At 35.1% G+C, this 19004-nt stretch overlaps 1 protein-coding gene across 1 annotated transcript in view; it reads left to right on the top strand.

Moving 5' to 3' along the window:
* Positions 1-19004, top strand: part of KYNU (kynureninase) — a 287476-nt gene that overhangs the window by 121709 nt on the left and 146763 nt on the right. The window contains 4 exon segments of the mRNA XM_042783650.1: positions 6092-6153; positions 7875-7946; positions 11354-11428; positions 14639-14785. Coding sequence (XP_042639584.1) covers positions 6092-6153; positions 7875-7946; positions 11354-11428; positions 14639-14785 — 356 coding nt within the window.

Genomic DNA, 19004 nt, shown 5'->3' with positions numbered 1-19004 from the left:
CCACCAGCCACTCCTCGGAAGGAAGGTTGGGCAATCCTACTTCCGTAGTGATACTGCCTCGGAAACCCAAGGAGGGGTCGCTATGAGTTGGGGCTGATTTCATTTAAATATTATCAGGGAATGATAATATTTAAATATTTCATTTAAATATTATCAGGGAATGAAGGTTATCTTTAGTTTAATAGTCATTTTGTCAAATACTACTTTTATTGTCCACATTTCTATCAAGGGAAATATTTTTACAATTTTGCTGGTGATCAACAGAATATGAGTTGACAGTATCTAGAAATATAAATTATGAGCAATATTTTAAAAGATCGATACTGATTCATATTTTATAATTTCAGTAACTACTATCCGCCAAATTTCTTTACTTCTAAAATTATTTACATCAATTATAAACTATCAATTATATAAATTATAAAGGCTATCAAGTAGCCGTTAACTCATAGTGAAATATGAATAAATTCACTGTTTACTTTATTAGGTTCAGATTTCTTTAATGGATTTTTTATTTTTAGTATGTATATTTTATTATTTATTATTATTTTGTGGCTGCAAATCCCATGCAGATTGTCTTTTTGCGTGGGTTGCGTGGAAGTTCTGAGAAAAGTTTGGACAAGTAATAAAGACATTTAATGACTTCTAATTTGTTTCTCACATGTGTATATTGTACTTCATTGCTATTTTTATGATTCTATTTTACTTCCTAATACAGAAAACCTAAAATCCTTTTTGGGAGTTGATGTGGTATAAATCATGAAATAATTAAAATACTTTTATGGTAACTATAGTATAAATCACCAAAAGTCAAATTTATTTCTGCTACTTACTATATTATCTAAATATGTCATGGGCAAACAGACAAGTTATATATTTTGAGTTATGACTGAATCCTCCAGGTTCTTAAAATCACAGCCCTTATTCCACTATAAAATTTTTCAAAAAGAAGTAGCAGGAGGATAATAAAAATGATTATGTGTACAAATTGATAGAATGGATAGAGAAGGAGAAGAGATATATTTACTTATAGATACAAAAAAGACTTACAATTCCCGATGAGAAGAAAAACTATTAATAAAACGTTTTATATAGAGCCAACAATCTTGCAAAGCATGGAGTAACTTTCCATGCTTTATCATGATGCTAGAAATAGAATTGCTGAACAATATTATTAGTATTCTTATTAAGCCTATTTCTCCCTGGATACATAAAAATCACAAAGGGCTATATATGCAGTTGAGCTTATAAAAATGTTGTAATGTGAACATATATTTGCTTTATGAAACTTGTAGTTGACCCTTACAGAAACAATAATCCCTGAAGCTCTACCCATTTATAGACCCTCAGCCATGCAGGAGCTGCCTCTAAAGGCCGCAGAAATTTGCTACTAAAAATTAATTGTAAAGTTGTTGGACTTAGCCTGACTACAAATGTGACAACCAAAATCCCAATTAACATTTGCATCTACTTAACAAAATATACAGAACCTGGAAGGGCAGTTATGAGGCCTATCATTTACCTACCTATCAAATACTAAACATTTTGGAACCTCTTCGCCTCACTTTGGAAAAGGTTTGAAATCCAAGGCTGTAAATTTTTGTGGAAGCAGACTACCTCATCTTTCTCCCCTGGATGGTTCCAACAAATCAACTTTTCTTTAGCAGCCAAACTCTTTAACTACTAAGGCCACCAAAACTATTTATAGGGAGTAGACCGTGCAAACACTGCTTCTAAGTAATCTTGGAAAAAAGTTTTTTTTTTTCTTTTTTCTAAGACCACTAAACCAAAACCAAACTCACTGCCACGGAGTCAATTGAGACTCACAGCAACCCTCACTGACTTTTTGAGGTGGTAAATCTTTAGGGAAGTAGATCACGCCATCTTGCTTCCACAGAATGGCTGGTGGATTTCAACTGCCAACCTCTGGCTAGCTGTCAAATGCCTTAGGCACTGCAACACTAGAGCTCCTATAGGCTGGGATTTTTATCATTTATTTTCAATCTGTGACATTTAGGCAAGTTAGTTCATCTGTTTGGGCCTCAGTTTCCACAATGATAAAATGAGAAACATGAGAGTAGATACTTCATTGAGTTACTCAGAGATCACATGAAATAATGCAGGTCACATACTTAATGTGGACATATAGTAAGGGCTCAATAAATGTTTGCTTGTCAGGCATTGAGGCAAGAGGGCAATGTTTCCATTTAATTAAGCTTCCTCTTCTGGAAAAGTCAAATATGATGATCAATAAATAAATGAATAAAATAAACCAATTATTAAGTAAACAAAAAAGCACTCTTTGAATGAGAATTTTGGCTCAAGTCCACCTCTGATGAATTGAGTCAAATCTGATATTTATTTCAGTGACTTCTAGATGATCTTTTAAAATAAAAATCCTTTCAAATCATGACATACTTTACAGAAACTTAAAAAGGAAAGTTCCCCAAAGTATTGTACTTCTTGAAGCCTTCACATTAACTCAAAGACAGGTTTTAAGAAAAACAAAAGAAACCAACTTGAAACAATTCCAGCTTGCTTTTGAAAAATAATTTTATTTTATTTCTTCTTTATGGACTGTTGATAATATTGAAATATCTTAGAACAATGTTGGTTTCAGAAACACAATTTTAACCAAAAGAGAATCAATTAAGGAAAATTTCCTTTGCAATACACTAAAAATCAGTCTGTACTGTGGTACTTCAATGTATTGTTGTTATGTGCCGTCGAGTCAGCCCTGACTCATAGCGACCCCTCCTTGGGTTTCAGAGGCAGTATCACTACGGAAGTAGGATTGCCCAACCTTCCTTCCGATGTATTAAGAACCCTAAATTCTTGAATGTGTTTAGTTTATAACTGGAATAAACACTTCTGTTATGTTTTGAAACTTTAATGTTAGAACTACTCCCAGATATAGAGGTGTGTGGAGACTGACTCTGTAGTCAGATAAAGTTCAACAGCAAGTGACTTAGAGTTCTACGGAGAAACATAAAGAGAGAGACAGAGAACGAGAGATTGGTTTACTTTAAGGAATTGGCTCACCAATTTTAGGGGGGTGGCAAGTCCAAACTCTATAAGTCATGCAACAGACAGAAGACTCCTACTAGCTCATATGATTATGGAGTAGTGGCTAGTCCAATGTTTGTAGGTAGAGTGACAGACTTGAGATTCCTACACACTTCTGTCACAAAATTCATAGGTCAGGCAACAGGCAGAGTGAAGAGGAAGTTCTGCCAAAATATCTACTTATAGTTTAGAGGCAGAACAAACTCTAAAGAGAATCGTTTTTTTTTCTCTTAAGACCTTCAGCTGGTTGACCACCTTAGGCACCACAGCACCAGAGCACCAGAGCACCTCCTTTATGAAAGGCAATCTGCTTTATTTACGCCAACTGCTTTAATCACATGTAACTAGTCCATAAATCAACTAGTGTTTACCAAAATGTGGACACTATAGTCTAGCTAAGGTCACACATAAAATTAACCATCGTAGATGAAAATGACATGTTGTAGAGTGCTATGTTGAATTTAATTTAAACTTGTCTGTAGTGTGATAATTTGTGGGGAGAAAGCCAAACCAATTATTAAAGTGAGTGAGGAATTATTTACTAAGAATTAATCCAAGTGTAAGTATGCCATTGAAAGTGAGGTAAGGAAAGAATGTTACCAAGTGTATCTCCAGACTAAAATTTAGCCTTACAGACCTGGATGTGGGTAGGGGTGCAATTAGGCTCTGTGCTGTGTATGTAAATTTATCACTCTGCTATGTAAGAGTAATTTTAGATCATTCAAATGAACACCTTGCATTATTTGAAGAACTAAAATATCCCAGGAGCTTATAATTATTTTCATTAGACTGGAATTTTTAAACAAAATGGAATGTATGAGTTTACATCAAGAATAAGTCTCCTTCCCCCTGACTTCCATTTCTTTGTTTTCCTTTAGGATAACTACTCATGTTTTCTCCTTTTCTTCTATTTCATTCTTCTCAGTATATTCTCCAGGATTTTTGTCTTTCTATCAGTTCTCCCTTTTTATATTAATTTTCCTTCTGCCACATTCTCTGCTGCCACAAATTTCCTTGGAAATAAATGGTTTTCAGTTCCAGAAAAGATGCAAGTAAATAGCTAATAGGGAATCAAGGAAAATATCAAGTTAGGTATATGAAGTTTTGTTTTAGAAATAAATTAAACCTCACACCGTAATGTGGAGAAACAAATATAATAAAACTGCTGGTTATATTTTTTTGCTTACCATATTTAAGATTTTCATATTGTAAGAGTAGGAATATGCCTACTGTATGCAACCCAAGCTTATCACATGATCTCTCTCTAATATGTCAAGGAAATTTTTTATTTAGACTAGTGTGGAATGAGATTGTTCTTGTCCCTTAACTTCAAGAACTGTTTACCTTACAACTACCAGGGATATATCTTTAACATCCACCACTTGTTTACCAACCTTGCATACATATGAAGCAGAGAAACACAAGTGGCAAATGCAAAAAGAAATTTTCCTTGACTAAAAATACAATTTCTTCCTTAAATGGTTCTAATGAGACACAGATTCCTAAATTACATACTCATTTCTAATGACCTCCCCTCAAGTGAACTTATCATGGAACTATCTATCAGTGAGATTTCTTCTTTTTTTTCCTTTCTAGTATCTTAAAATGTGGCTTTATCAGAAGTATATCTTTGGATACAAAATGTACTATTTGTATTATAACTTTTTTTTTTTTTTTTTTTAATTTTAACACCTAACCAAAGACAAAACCAAAGTTACTGCGGTCGAGTTGATTTCGATTCATGGTGACCCCACCTTGGCACCCAGCGTAGCCTTAAAACATTAAAGCACATCAACCCCCTCCCCATTTTTTTCTCAGTGATAGTGAACAGGTATTTTTTTTTTTTTTTTTTTTTTTAATTGCTTTGAGAGATATCATAAGATCTCAAAACAGGAAAAGTATTATTATCCTTGCTGTTACAGATCTTAAGTATCCAACGTCTTCTGTGTCTCTGAGTCTAATAGCAAAAAGGCCACTAGGAATTATACTTTATTATTATGTAGTGTATATCTTAAGTTTTCATGTGTGCTTCATCAGACAATATACACTTATATTAATTATATCTTAGGGGTAAGAATAAATCCCAGAACTCTTTCTGTCTGTATATTTTGTTTCCTAGCTCTTTTGTCTTTTAAACTATTCTATATCTCACTGTAATAACAGTGAATTTTGTTTGGCAAAGTAGGCTTCTTTTATTAAAGGTGCGTTTTAATTTGACATTACAAGTAGCTAGCTTTGAAAATGTGATTGGCGTTAATATCTTTTTAGATCTCTTTAGGAGATTGCTTACCACAGAAATGTTGTTGTTGTTGTTAAGTGCCGTCGAGTCGTTTCCGACTCATAGCGACCCCATGCACAGCAGAACGAAACACTGCCCGATCCCGCACCAGCCCCACAATCCCTGCTATACTCGAGCCCATCATCGCAGCCACTGTATCAATCCATCTCGTTGAAGGCCTCCCCCTCTTTCGTCGACCCTCCACCCTACCAAGCATGACATCCTTCTCCAGGGAATGGTCCCTTCTTACAACATGACCAAAATAGGTGAGACGAAGTCTGGCCATTCTTGCTTCCAAGGAGCATTCTGGCTGCACTTCCTCCAGGACAGATCTGTTAGTTCTTTTAGCAGTCCATGGTACTTTCAGCATTCTTCGCCAGCACCACAACTCAAAAGCATCCACAGAAATGTACCACTTAGGAATTTGGCAAACTAGCTGAAAACAGTATACATGATTTTCATTTTACAGGAAAAAGCAAATGCTTCATTTTTCTTCTTGTTGTTGTTATTTACTACATCAAAAAGAAAGTATAATTTTTACCTAGCTATGTTCACATGAGTCCAGATGCAATTCGATAAAACGAGTCAAGTGGGAAAACTTCCATTTCTTTGTGATGACACATCAAACATAGCCTTATCTCTGAAAACATTAAGAATGATAGAGTGAAGCCTCTCTACCTTGTTTTCCAAGTATTTTCAATAGAGTTATTTTAGAAGTATCTAAATTATGATATGTTTACCTTACAGGAGCTAATGAGAAAGAAATAGTTCTAATGAATGCTTTGACTGTTAATTTACATCTTCTACTGGTAAGTTTCCTTTCCCACCAATGTTTAGTATACACTCATTTACAAAATCTGAAGCTTTTCCATCTTTAATGCATGACCATCTGTTGGTTTACTTATTTTTAAATAAGTTGTGAGGTTATTTTCATTCTTATCAGGAAATGCTGGACCATAATATAATGGCTTCTTCATAATCATAGGAGAGTTGACTCTTACAAAGAGCTTTAGAATAATAAACAATTCTTATCTCAGAACATAAAGAATAAGAATTACAGTGAGTAAAAAGAAAAACTGCTTAGGACCATACACAAAGCAATGATATACAAATGCTATCAAAGAATTAAACTTTTTAGAAAGATAACATTCCAAAATACTGGATTTTAGCCAAGTAGGATCAGGGTTCACTATATTTTTACAGATTATTTTTTGAACATGGATTAAAAAAGAATTGAAAAATAAAACTAATATGGGGAGAAAAAAAAGGTCTAGTACCTTAAACAAGTTACTATTTTTAAAATATTTATTTCATCCTAAATACTCAAAAAATATTTAGAACTTAAAATATAAAATATATTCTTGATTTGGGATATGGTATATATAGTAATGAGTTAATGTTTCAAAAAAAATTTGATTCATTTTCTTAGTATTTTTGGAAACATGGCTACAAGGATAAAATGTACATTGGAGATATTAATGTTTATATGAATAAAATGGAGAAGAGGTTATTGAGAAATGCCTGAAGAAATATGCTTTAGAATATTTTACGTATGATGCTAAACAGCACAGTTTTTATATTCAGACACTGCTAGATTTGACTCCTAGCTAAGAAATGTCAATTTGACTTTGCGCAGGGTTTCTGGCATCTCTAAGTCTTAATTTTCTTCTCCATAAAGAATGAGGACAATAACACCTATCCATAGACCTGCCCATGGACTAAACATGATAATGTGGGAAAACTGTGTTAGTACTCTGGCCCATTATCAATATCTAATTAACAATAAGTATTACTTTTATTGCTAGCCTTGTCACTCTCATTGTCCAGGAACATGGAATTATTCATTTGCAATGAATAATTCGTTGGTCTTGCAAAATTCTATCATATGATCTCCAGTGTTATTTCTATCACCAAGGCCATATTTTCCAACTACACCAAGTAGTATGTATTTTCCATATATCACCAAGGCCATATTTTCATTTCCAAAAATGAAAGGTCCCGCTGAACAATCAAGGCATTTGTCCCTGGTATCTCTAGAAATAGTAATTATTTCATCTAAGGACTGAGATATTTTTATTGTGTCAAAAATAAAATCCCACAAAAAACCTTGAAACAGTGGAAACGTTATGTATTGAAAACCAAAACAGCAATGAAAGATAAATCGATATAAATATGATATCCATAAGACATGATATTTCAATCTCATGTTAAAGAAATTACCATCAAATACTTTTAGAAGATAATTTTGCAATTAAAATTTAAGTAAAATTTGAGAATTTGTTTTCATGTAATTTACCTCTCCTCTGGGCTTGCATTCCATTGATAAATATAATTAGACAATATCTTCCTTCTCTTTATAATTCATTGGGATCAATGCTAATTGGTAAAGGTACCCTTGACAGACATCATAGATGTTTAATTAATTAACACCTATAAAATGCTGTAGATTATAAAGTGAAAATGTGACATAAAATGAAAAATGAATAAATTTTATTTTTTTATTTTTTCAAAAAAATCCATTTCATTGCAGTTATCCTTTTTTAAGCCTACACCAAAACGGTATAAAATTCTTCTGGAAGCCAAAGCCTTCCCTTCAGATCACGTAAGGATTCTTCAAATTGTATCTATATCCTTTTCACTCTTCCTAGAGGTGCATATCATTTGTTTGACTTGCATGTTTATTCACTAGTCTTTTCTAAGTAACCTTACAATAAAAAGATCTATCAAATGCTTTTGATTTAGGCTTTTATTAAAAATGAAATAAAAGATTGTAGCTTTATTTCTTTTGTTCATGTGCTAAGGGAGGAAAGGAATGAATAGGAACTTTGACTTATTATTCTTTTTAAAAACATTGAGCAAGCTGCTGGTCTAAATCAAATGCAGTTATAAATGTTTTATTAATTCTTGTTACTGTTTTATTTTATAAAATCAAATCAATACAAATTTCCATGCTTAATCCTTCAGCTAAATACAATAGGAATATGAAATTTTATTTGTCTTTTGTTTTCATTGTATGCTACAATAACAATTGGTGCTTTAGAATCTAAAAAAATATTTATTAAAGGTTAAACATATTTCCTACAGCACAAAAAAGAGAAATTGTTTTATTTTTTCAGCAAGTCATTTGATAAAATGTATGACTTTTTGGATTGAGGAAATTATGCAGCATATTTCAGTTTTAATGTTTGAGCAACTTCATTTCTGCTTTCATATTATCACAATTAACTATCTTAGGCTTTATCTCATGTAATTTTAGAGCACTTAGTTATGTCCAAATCAATAACCATTACTTTACTAAAAATGAGCAAACTACTAATATCTTAAAAATATTCAAGATCCTCGTACTTAATTGTCCTTGGAGGCTGCTTTTCACTAGGGGGTGCCTCTATCTTAAGGCTAGGGCCTGAGGTAGGCAGGCCTGAGGCTTGGAAGCTGCTTTTCACTTGGATGTGGCTCTATATTAAGGCTGAGGCCTGAGGTAGGCGGGCTGGGGTTTGGGGGCTGCTTTTTGCTTGGGGGAGGCTCAATTTTAAGGCCATTGCTCAAGGCAGGAAGCTGCAAAAGGGTTAAGAACAATTAAGGGAGACAAACTTACCTGTCAATTTGTCGTCCTGTGGTGGCTTGTGTGCTACTATAAGGCTGGAGGCTATGCCACCATGTTGCAAAATGCCAGCAGGGTTACCCACGGTGGGCAGGATTCATTGGAGCTTCTGAGCTAAGACAGACTCAGAAGAAGGAAGAAGCCATCCATTTCACAAACAATTGGCCAATGAAAACCTTATGAATGGCAGTGAAACACTATCTGATATATTCCTGGAAATCTTTATGAATATCCCTGACACAATGTCCTATATAGTGCCAGAAGATGAGCCCATCATATCAGAAGGCACTCAAAATTTGACTGGGGAAGAGCTGACTCCTCAGAGTGGAGATGACCTTAATGATATAGGTAGAGTAAAGTTTTGGGATCTCCATTGGCTATTGTGGCAAGACTCAAAATGAGTAGAAACAGACACAAACATCTATTTATAATTAGAACATGCAGTAATGTATGAAGTATGAATCTAGAAAAATTGGGAGTTGTAAAAAATGAAATGGAATGCACAAAGATCAATATCCTAGGCATTAGTGAGCTGAAATGGACTGGTTTGGCCATTTTTAATCAAACAATCATATTATCTACTATGCTGAGAATGACAAATTAAAGAGGAATGATGTGTCATTCATCATCACAAAGAGTGTTTCAAGATCTGTCCTGAAGTACAATGCTGTCAGTGATAAGATAATATCCATACACCTACAAAGAAGACCAGTTACTACTACTATTATTCAAATTCACACACCAACCACCAAAGCTAAAGATGAGGAAATTGAAGATTTCTACTTCCGTAGTGATACTGCCTTGAAAACCCAAGGAGGGGTCGCTGTGAGTCGGGGGCGACTCGACAGCACATAACAACAACAACACCAATTTCTGCAGTCTAAAATTGATTGATCATGCAATCAAGATGTGTTGATTATAATTGGAGATCAGAATGCAAAAGTTGGAAACAAAGAAGAGTCACCAGTACTTGGAAAATACGGCCTTGGTGATAGAAATAACACTGGAGATCACATGATAGAATTTTGCAAGACCAACGAATTATTCATTGCAAATAACTATTTTCAACAACATAGGTGATGACTATACACGTGGACTTCACCAGATGTAATACACAGGAATCAGATTGACTACATCTGTGGCAAGAGACAAAGGAGAAAATTCAATATCTTCAGCCAAAATAAGGCCAGAAGTTGATCGGGGAACAGACCATTAATTACTCTTATGCATGTTCAAAATGAAGCTGAAGACAGTTAAAAGAAGTCCATGAGCACCAAATATGACCTTGATTATATCCCTCCTGAATTTAGAGACCATCTAAAGAACAAATTTGATGCTTTGAACACCAATGACCCAAAACCAGAGGAGTTGTGGTGGGATGACATCAAGAACATCATCCATGAAGAAAGCAAGAGGTCATTAAAAAGATAGGAAAGGAAGAAAGACCAAAATGGATGTCAGAAGAGACTCTGAAACTTGCCCTTGAACATTTGCTAAAGCAAATGGAAGAAATGACAAGCTAAAAGAGTTGAAAAGAAGATTTCAAAGAGCAGCTCAAGCAGACAAAGCCAATTACTATAATGAAATGTACAAAGGCATGGAGTCAAAAAACCAAAAAAGAAGAACGTGCTCTGCATTTCTCAAGCTGAAAGAACTGAGAAAAAAATGTAAGCTTCGAGTTGAAATGTTGAAAGATTCTATGGGCAAAATATTGAATGATGCAGGAAACATCAAAAGAAGATGGAAGGAATACAGAGTCACTGGACCAAAAAGAATAGATTGATGTTCATCAATTTCATGAGGTAGCATATGACCAAGAACCAACGGTACTGAAACAAGAAGTTGAAGCTGCTCTGAAAGAATTGACAAACAGCCAGGCTTCAGAATTTGACAGAATACCCATTGAAATGTTTGAACAAATGATGCCCTGCTGGAGGCACTCACTCAGTTATGCCAAGAAATTTGGAAGAGAGCTACCTGGCCAACTGACTGGAAGAGATCCATATTTGTACCCATTTCAAAGAAAAGTGATCCTGCAGAATGTGGAAATTATCAAACATTATTAATATCACATCCACACTACTCAACTAGTTACTTTATAAACTTTGGTTTTGACATAAATAAGGTGATTTAAAAACTTTATTCTAAAAATCTCTTCCAATTCTTAAAGTCTAAATGATCCCTAAGTTTCCATCCATTTCTACTAATCCATGTTTCCAAGAGTGTTCAGATTTCTATGTAAATTATATTAAGTTGTTCCTTTCTGGTATATTCTGTTTAGTTACTTTGACTTTGGACTTAATATAATAATATAATTTTTTATTGCATCATTAGTTGTTTGCAGAGTTGTTATTTCAGTGTAGTTCTGTGCATTGGATTTGATTAAATACATCACTTTTCTTTTCCAGTATGCTATTGAGTCACAGCTTCAACTTCACGGACTTAATGTTGAGAAGAGTATGCGAATTATAAAGCCAAGAGAGGTATATGAGAAAGAGAAATAAATATTCATCATTCTTTTATTTAGTATTGATTTTTTTTTCTTCAGTTTTCCACAAAAGTTTATTCTTTTCATTACTTTAATGGAGCTTTCAAGAAAATATAAAAGATTTCTATTTTTGTTACTATTAGGTAATTTGTTTAAAATAGAGAATTAGCTCAGAAGTGTTTTTATATTCTTTTTCCAAGAGATAGCTATATGGCAAGCCAACTATTTTTCTGTTGATATTGCTGGAGTCTGCCATATTCTTCACTGCGAAGGGAAGTAGTAAAAACATGATGATCGGAAGGAAGGTTGGGCAATCCTACTTCCGTAGTGATACTGCCTCGGAAACCCAAGGAGGGGTCGCTATGAGTCGGGGCCGACTTGACGGCACATAACAACAACAACAACAACCTTCATGTTTCCTATTAATCTGTGTGTCAAACACTTTCTTCATTGTTTAGGCTGAGGTATAGAAAGGAACATTATGTAGTGTAAAGAGCTTGAGTTTTGCAGCCTGGCTGACTTACCCCAGAGCCAGCCCTTCTTAGGCATGTGACTTTGAGAAAAGTATTTTCTCTCTCTGAGACTCCTTTATGTTAAAACAGATAACAAAGAATTCATCTACTTGACCATATATTCAAGATCTGAAATACTGTGCACTTCACATTAGTAGTTGTACCAAATGTGACATATAAACCCTGTAGTTTGTGTAATTTAGCACCAAGAGAATCAGACAGACTAAATTTTAGGTTTCAGATATGATGTTCCCAGGCTGTTAAACTAATGTTTGAACAATTATTTCTTTCAACCCAGAATTACTTTGACGAAATTAAACACCTACTCTATTCTCCTTGCCAACAACATGCAATAAATTAATAGAATAAGAAGTTCTCACACTTGTAAGAAGATATCCATTTCATACATCATATATAAATTACTAACTTCTAGAATAAATGAAAATAGCTAATATATCATAAAGGTGCTCTGGTGCCATAGTGAGTAAGGCATTTGGCTGCTAACCAGATGGTCAGCTGTTCAAACCCACCAGCTGCTCAGCAGGAGGAAGATGAGGCAATTGACTTTTGTAAAGATTTACAGCCTTAGAAACCTAATCAGGGTCACTATGAGTCAGAATCAACTCAATGCAGTGAGTTGCTTTGTTGAATATATCAGAAGTGTTCATGTTAGTGGTGGAGTGGAGCTTCATGAGTTAATCCTAGACCTGGGGTGAATTTTTAGCATTACTATTTATTTAAATTTTTTTTATTTATTTTTTTGTTGTTTTTGAGAATATACATATTAAAAAATTCACCAATTCAACAGTTTTTGCATGTACAATTCAGTGGCTTGATTGCATTCTTCAAGCTGTGCAATCATTCTTGTCCTCTTCCTCTAAGATGTCCCTCCTCCATTAACATAAACTCATTGCCCCCTAAAGTTCCTATCCAATCTTTTTTTTTCCTCCACTATATACTCCTGTGAGTTGCTGTTGTCAAGTTGATCTCACATAGATAGTTCTTAAAAGAGTATAATGCTGAAGGCAGATTTTTTTTTTAACTGGCTAAACCAATCTATTGTTTGGTTTTAAGAAGATTTCAGGGGATACCTTTGGTTTAAGGTTTAAAGACTATTTCAGGGCAACAGTTTCAGGGGTTCATCCAAACATTACTACTTCAGAGCAAGTTAACATAAGAAAGGGTCAAATCCTACAGTTGAAAAAATATATTTCTTATTTGCTTAATACTGATTCTTTGGAGATTTAAAGTATTATCACATATAATATTTTCTTACTTTTATTTAAAATTATGATAGAAATACCCTGTTAGAGTCTTCTAAGAATAAGGAGTTTTAGATTTTTATGCTAGCAATTTTAGTTATTTTCATATACATGCACAGTGTGTACACTGTGTACATATATCTCATCAAACCTTCACTTTATAAGTAACATCTACTTAATAATTCAGAGACTTAAATAGCAATAGCAATCCTGTTTTACTAGATGTCCAAGTGAAGGATAGCCCCCAGCCTATTTCTAAACAAGTGCCAGGCTTCTAGTAGAAACTAAAGTATGTATTCTATTGGTTTATTTATGTGCTTAACATGGAGCAGAGTAATTGACAAGTAGCAGAACTTAAAAAAATATAAATTACTGAAGGAAAATTCATCATTACCTTATTGATAATTCCCTCAAATATGAATGCAGTTAGTGATTCTTGACCTCAGAATCAAGCCAGTTTTAGTAATGAAGAAAAGCCATGGATACTTCAAAAGGAGATTAGATTTTTTAGGATAAAATCAAATACTTTCTATTCAGCTCACTCCTTTCTGTTCAAAACTTTTATAAAATAAAATCTAAATTTATTCACAGTTTTACTAAGTGATCAATCAGTTGTCCAAGGTAGGGCGGTATGGGGGAATAAAACCCTGATCATTTAGAGTTTTTTTATTATTTCTCTTCATGTTTGAGTCTTAGTCTTTAGATCTGGTTTTAGTAGCTTTTACTTTTTCGATTGTTTAGGCAATACACAGATGAAAGATAGATACTTTTTTTTTCTGGGAAAATAACTTGATATTAGACATATAAGTAAAATACCAATTTCTAACAAATTCCTTTTGTAAAAATATTTCTTGAACTTCTTGAACTTACTATGTTCTTCTTGGATTGGAATAAGGAAAAAACCATTTATAAGTGTGCAGATAAACCAAACCAAAACTAAACCCACTGCAATCAAGTCAATTCTGACTCACAGCAGCCCCCATTGGGTTTCTAAAGTGGTAAATCTTTACAGAAGTAGACTGCCCAGTCTTCCTTCTACAGAGGAGCTGGTAGATTTGAACCAACAATCTTCTGGTTAGCAGTCAAATGCCTTAGGCACTGCACCACCAGAGCTCCTTTAGGTGTGCAGACAGCAAAGATTAATTGAAAACCTGGGGGCCAAATCGATCAAGTAGGCTTTTGTGATGACTTACACTTTGACATCTCTTTTCACTATTTTATTCTCATTTCTTAATAATAACGAAAATCATGCTCAAATGCTTCTCATTTGCCAAGTATTTCAAGATCATTAGTCTGAAATTTGAAAGCAAAACAAAAATTTTGATATTTCTTTTGATGAGAAAGACTTCATGGTGAAATGTAGATTGGAAATATGAAATGACAAATATATTACTGAGGACATAATATAACTTGTGCTTAACTCTGCTTTAGGGGGAAGAAACATTGAGAATGGAGGATATCTTTGAAGTGATTGAGAAGGAAGGAGATTCCATTGCAGTGATCCTTTTCTGTGGGGTGCATTTTTATACTGGCCAGCTCTTTAATATTCCTGCCATCACAAAAGCTGGGCAAGCAAAAGTATGTACATAATTCCCTCATTCTCACCTTGCTAAGCTCAAACTGAGGAGTGTTCTAAAACTAGTTCTTATGAAATATCTTTCTCTATCTGAACATGTCTAAAATTATTTTGGGAACTCTGGGTCATGAAATGGTGATGCCTTCAACTTCTGCCTGAAATGTTGACAGTTTGAGAGACAAGCCTTGAAATCTGCTTCTGAAAGGTCACAGCCTGGAAAGCTTTAAGGAACAATTCTACTCTACACACATGGTGTCACAATGAGTCAGAATCAACTCATTGGCAACTAACAATAAAAAGTTATTTTAAGAGTTGGGGAAAAAGAGAAAGCCGTCACATATACACAGAGAGAAATGTATTATTCTTTGCTTTAGGTATCTGTATTTAAATCATTTAAAAAAAAATACTTTTTATTGTGAGTTAAGTGAAAGTTTACAGAGCAAATTGATTTTCCATTCAATAATTCATACACATTTTGTGTTATAACATTGATTGCAATCCCCACAATGTAGCACTATTCTTCTACCTCCACCCTGTGTTTACTGTTTCCATCTGTCCTCCATCGTATCCCTTCCTGCCTTCTGAGATTTACCTCTGGCAAATGCTGTCCTTTTGATCTCATATTATTGATTGTTCTAAAAAGTGTGTATCTCCCTGGTGTTTTTGTTCACCTTATAGGACTGTCTATTGTTTGACTGGAAGTTGAGTCACAGGGGCAAGTTCAATTCCAGGTTAGAAGGGTATCTAATGGCCATAGGCTCAGAGGTTCCACCAGTCTCTATCAGAACAGTAATTCTGATTGTTTTTATTATTTTGAAGTTCTATTCCACATTTTTCTCTATATATATCCAAGATCTTCTATTGTGATCCCTTTCAGAGCAGTCAGCAGTGGTGCCCGGCCACCATCAAGTTCTTCTGGTCTCAGGGTCAAGGAGGTTGAGATTGACATGGTTCATTAGTCCTTTAGGATAATTGTTTCCTTGTGATTTTGATTTTTTTCACTCTTCTTTTCTCTGGACAGAGAAAAACCAATAATTGCACTCTAGATGGCTGTCTTGGTCCTCTAGTGCTGCTATGACAGACATATCACAAATGGATGGCTTAACAAACAGGAATTTATTTTCTTACAGTCTAGGAGGCTAGAAGTCCAAATTCAGTGCTGGCTCTAGGGGCTGGGAGAAGGCTCCTCAACCTTGAATTTCAGCTCTGCCTCTTATTCCAGGCCCACTGGAGCTGGAGGCTTTTTGTAACTTCTCTTCATGCAACTGCTGAAGCTGGCAAATCCAAGGTCGACAGGTAGAATGGCACAATCTCAAGATCATCAGGCAACAGGAAGAGCACTGCTTCAATTCCAAGAACAATCTCAAGATTGGCAGGCAACACGGCACACCACTGACATGAAGACTCAGCCAAAGGCTGGATCTAGATGTGCAAAAATGCTAGACACCCTTCTGAAAGCTTCTCCTTTTACACTGGAAGCAGGACACACCCTAAAGACAACTACTTAGCTGCTCACAAATGATTCCATCATGAAGGTGATTACAATCTCATCATGGCGAATAACTACATCCAGCTACCAGCCACTCAAAACCACAGCCCAGCCAAGTCGACACACAATCTTCACTACCACAATGGCCATTCACAAGTTTTAAGACTCCAGATATACTCAACAATGTAAAATATTGAACATTGTCTTTGTGAACTATATTATGCCAATTGACCTTAGTGTCCCCTGAGACTATGGTCCTGAGCACCCAGGCACAGTAATTCATTCACTCAATGTGTTTGACTACGTTTAAGAAGTTTTCACAACTTTGTTCCCTTTATGCCCTATTATATTCATGGATATATTTGCAGCACATATAAATACATAAGTGGAAATATCCTCTGCCAAACATATATATGTTTGTGAGTGTAGTCATATTTGCCTTCCTACATCTGTTCAGCTTGTGTGTCTATCTATGTATCTGTAGTAGTTAAGTTTGTGTGTCAACTTGGCTGGGCCTGGTTGAGTGGCTGGGCAATTGGATACAGTCATTCCCCATAGTGAGATTGGCAATCAAGTCTTTGTTGGAATCTCCTGGAGCAACTGAGTAGCAGCTTTAGAGATGTGGTCTGCTTCCAGTATATAAGAAGCAGTGTATAAGAAGTAGCTTTGAAGAAGGTTTCCAGCTTTTTGGCATGCTTGAACCCAAATCTTTGTTCAATAGCCTGCCATGTCCTGCTGATCTTAGGACTTCTGGATTTGAATTAGTGGCCTTCCATGTTGTTTGATAACATTGAAACTGTGCCTTTTTGCTTGTCAGCCTTGGGTTTGTCAGCCTCAGCAGCCAGCAGCGGCCTGAGTGAAGAAAAGCCTCCAGCTTCAGTGGGCTGGGAGCAGGAGGCAGAGCCAAAGCCCAAGTTTGAGGGGCTTTCACCCAGCCCCTAGAGCCTGCCACTTTGAACTCAGACTTCTAGCCTCCAAAATTGTAAGAGAATAAACTTCTTTAGTTGAAGCCATCCTATTTGTGGTATATTTCTGTCAGAGCAGCACTCATAACCAAAACAATATCCACTCATAGATTATTGTTATTACTGTTATTATGTGATTGTATATGTAGCAGTATTTACTTCTGTTGCCTTTAACTCTTGTGTTCTTCCCAGTATCTTCTTTTGCCTTGATCGTTTTATGATGACCTCACCCTTATTGCATATTACCTTCCCTACGCACAAGTCAATATGTGTCTACCCTGTAGTTTGTGATTTTCTCTCCTTTTCCCTCCTGGTAAACATCAAAGAATGAATGTTCCTTTTTGTGTCTTAACCTTTTCTTGACTTTTTACAGTAGTGGTATCATATAGTATTCATCCTTTTGTGACTAATTTCATTTGGGAAAATGTCCTCTACATTCATCCATGCATGAGGTGTTTCACAGATCCATAGTTTTCTTTAAAACAATCCCATTGTATGTATGTTCATAGCTTGTTTATCCATTCATTTGTTGACGGGCATATAGGTAGTTTCCATGTTTTTGCTATTGTAAATTATGTTGCAACGAGCATAGGTGTGCATGTATCCATTCCCATCATAGCTCTTAATTCTCTACAATATATCCTTAGTAGTAAGGTTTCTAGATTACATGCTATTTCTATTTCCAGTTTTTAAGGAATCATCATACCGTTTCCACAGTGGTCACACCACTTTACACTCCTACTCGCAGCCCATGAGTGTTCCACTTTCTCTCTAACCTCACTAATATTTGTTGTTTTCTTTTTTTTTTTTCAACTTTACTGTTAATGCTGGAGTGAGATGGTATTGTATTGTTGCTTTGATTTGCATCTCTCAATGACTAATGATCATAACTATTTCTTTGTGCATTTGTTGGCCTTCTGAATGTTTTCTTTGGTGAAGTGTCTGTTCATGCCCTCTGCCCATTTTTTAATTGAATAGTTTTGCTGTTGAAGGGTTGAAGTTTTCTATAAATTTTAGAGATTATTCCCTTACCCAATATGGCATTCATTGTCTGTAAATTCTCTTTTTAATCTTTTGGTGAAGTCTTTTGAGTTGCACGTGAATTTAATTTTTAGAAGGTCTCAGTGGTCTAATTTATCTTCTGCTGGTTTGTGCATTTTCAGTTATGTTTGATAGTGTATTTATGCCATGTATTAGGACCCCTAAGTGTGGCCTTCTTTTTTCTTTGATGATCTTTATAATTTTAGGTTTTACATTTAGGTCTTTGATCCATCTTGAGTTAGTTTTTGTATATGGTGAGAAATATGGATCCTGTTTCATTTTTCTCCAAATTCACATCCAGTTTTGCCAGCACCATTTGTTAAAGAAACTATCTCTTCCTCATTTGATGGGTTTTGGCCCTTTGCCAAAGATCAACTATCTATCAATTGGTGGAAGTGTTTATTTCTGGGTTCTCAATTCTATTTCATTGGTCTATGTGCCTGTCATTATACCAGTATTAGGCTGTTTTGCCTACTGTGTCTGTATAGTAGGTTTTGAGATTGATGAGTGTGAAACCTCCTACTTTGTTCTTCTTTTGCAGAAGTGCTTTGCTTTTCCAAGTTCTCTTTCCTTTCCACATAAATTTAGTGATTAGTCTTCCCATCTCTCTAAGGAATCATGAAGGAGCTCTGGTAGCATAGTGCCTAAGGCACTTGACTGCTAACCAGAAGTCTGGTGGTTCAAATCCACCAGCCACTCCCCGGAAGGAAGGTTGGGCAATCTCTA

The sequence above is a fragment of the Orycteropus afer genome, unplaced genomic scaffold (genome assembly GCF_000298275.1).
Source record: "Orycteropus afer afer isolate SDZICR_OR568_19922 unplaced genomic scaffold, OryAfe1.0 scaffold00023, whole genome shotgun sequence".
NCBI classification, from domain to species: Eukaryota; Metazoa; Chordata; class Mammalia; order Tubulidentata; family Orycteropodidae; genus Orycteropus; species Orycteropus afer.
This window is presented reverse-complemented; position numbering and strand designations above follow the sequence as displayed.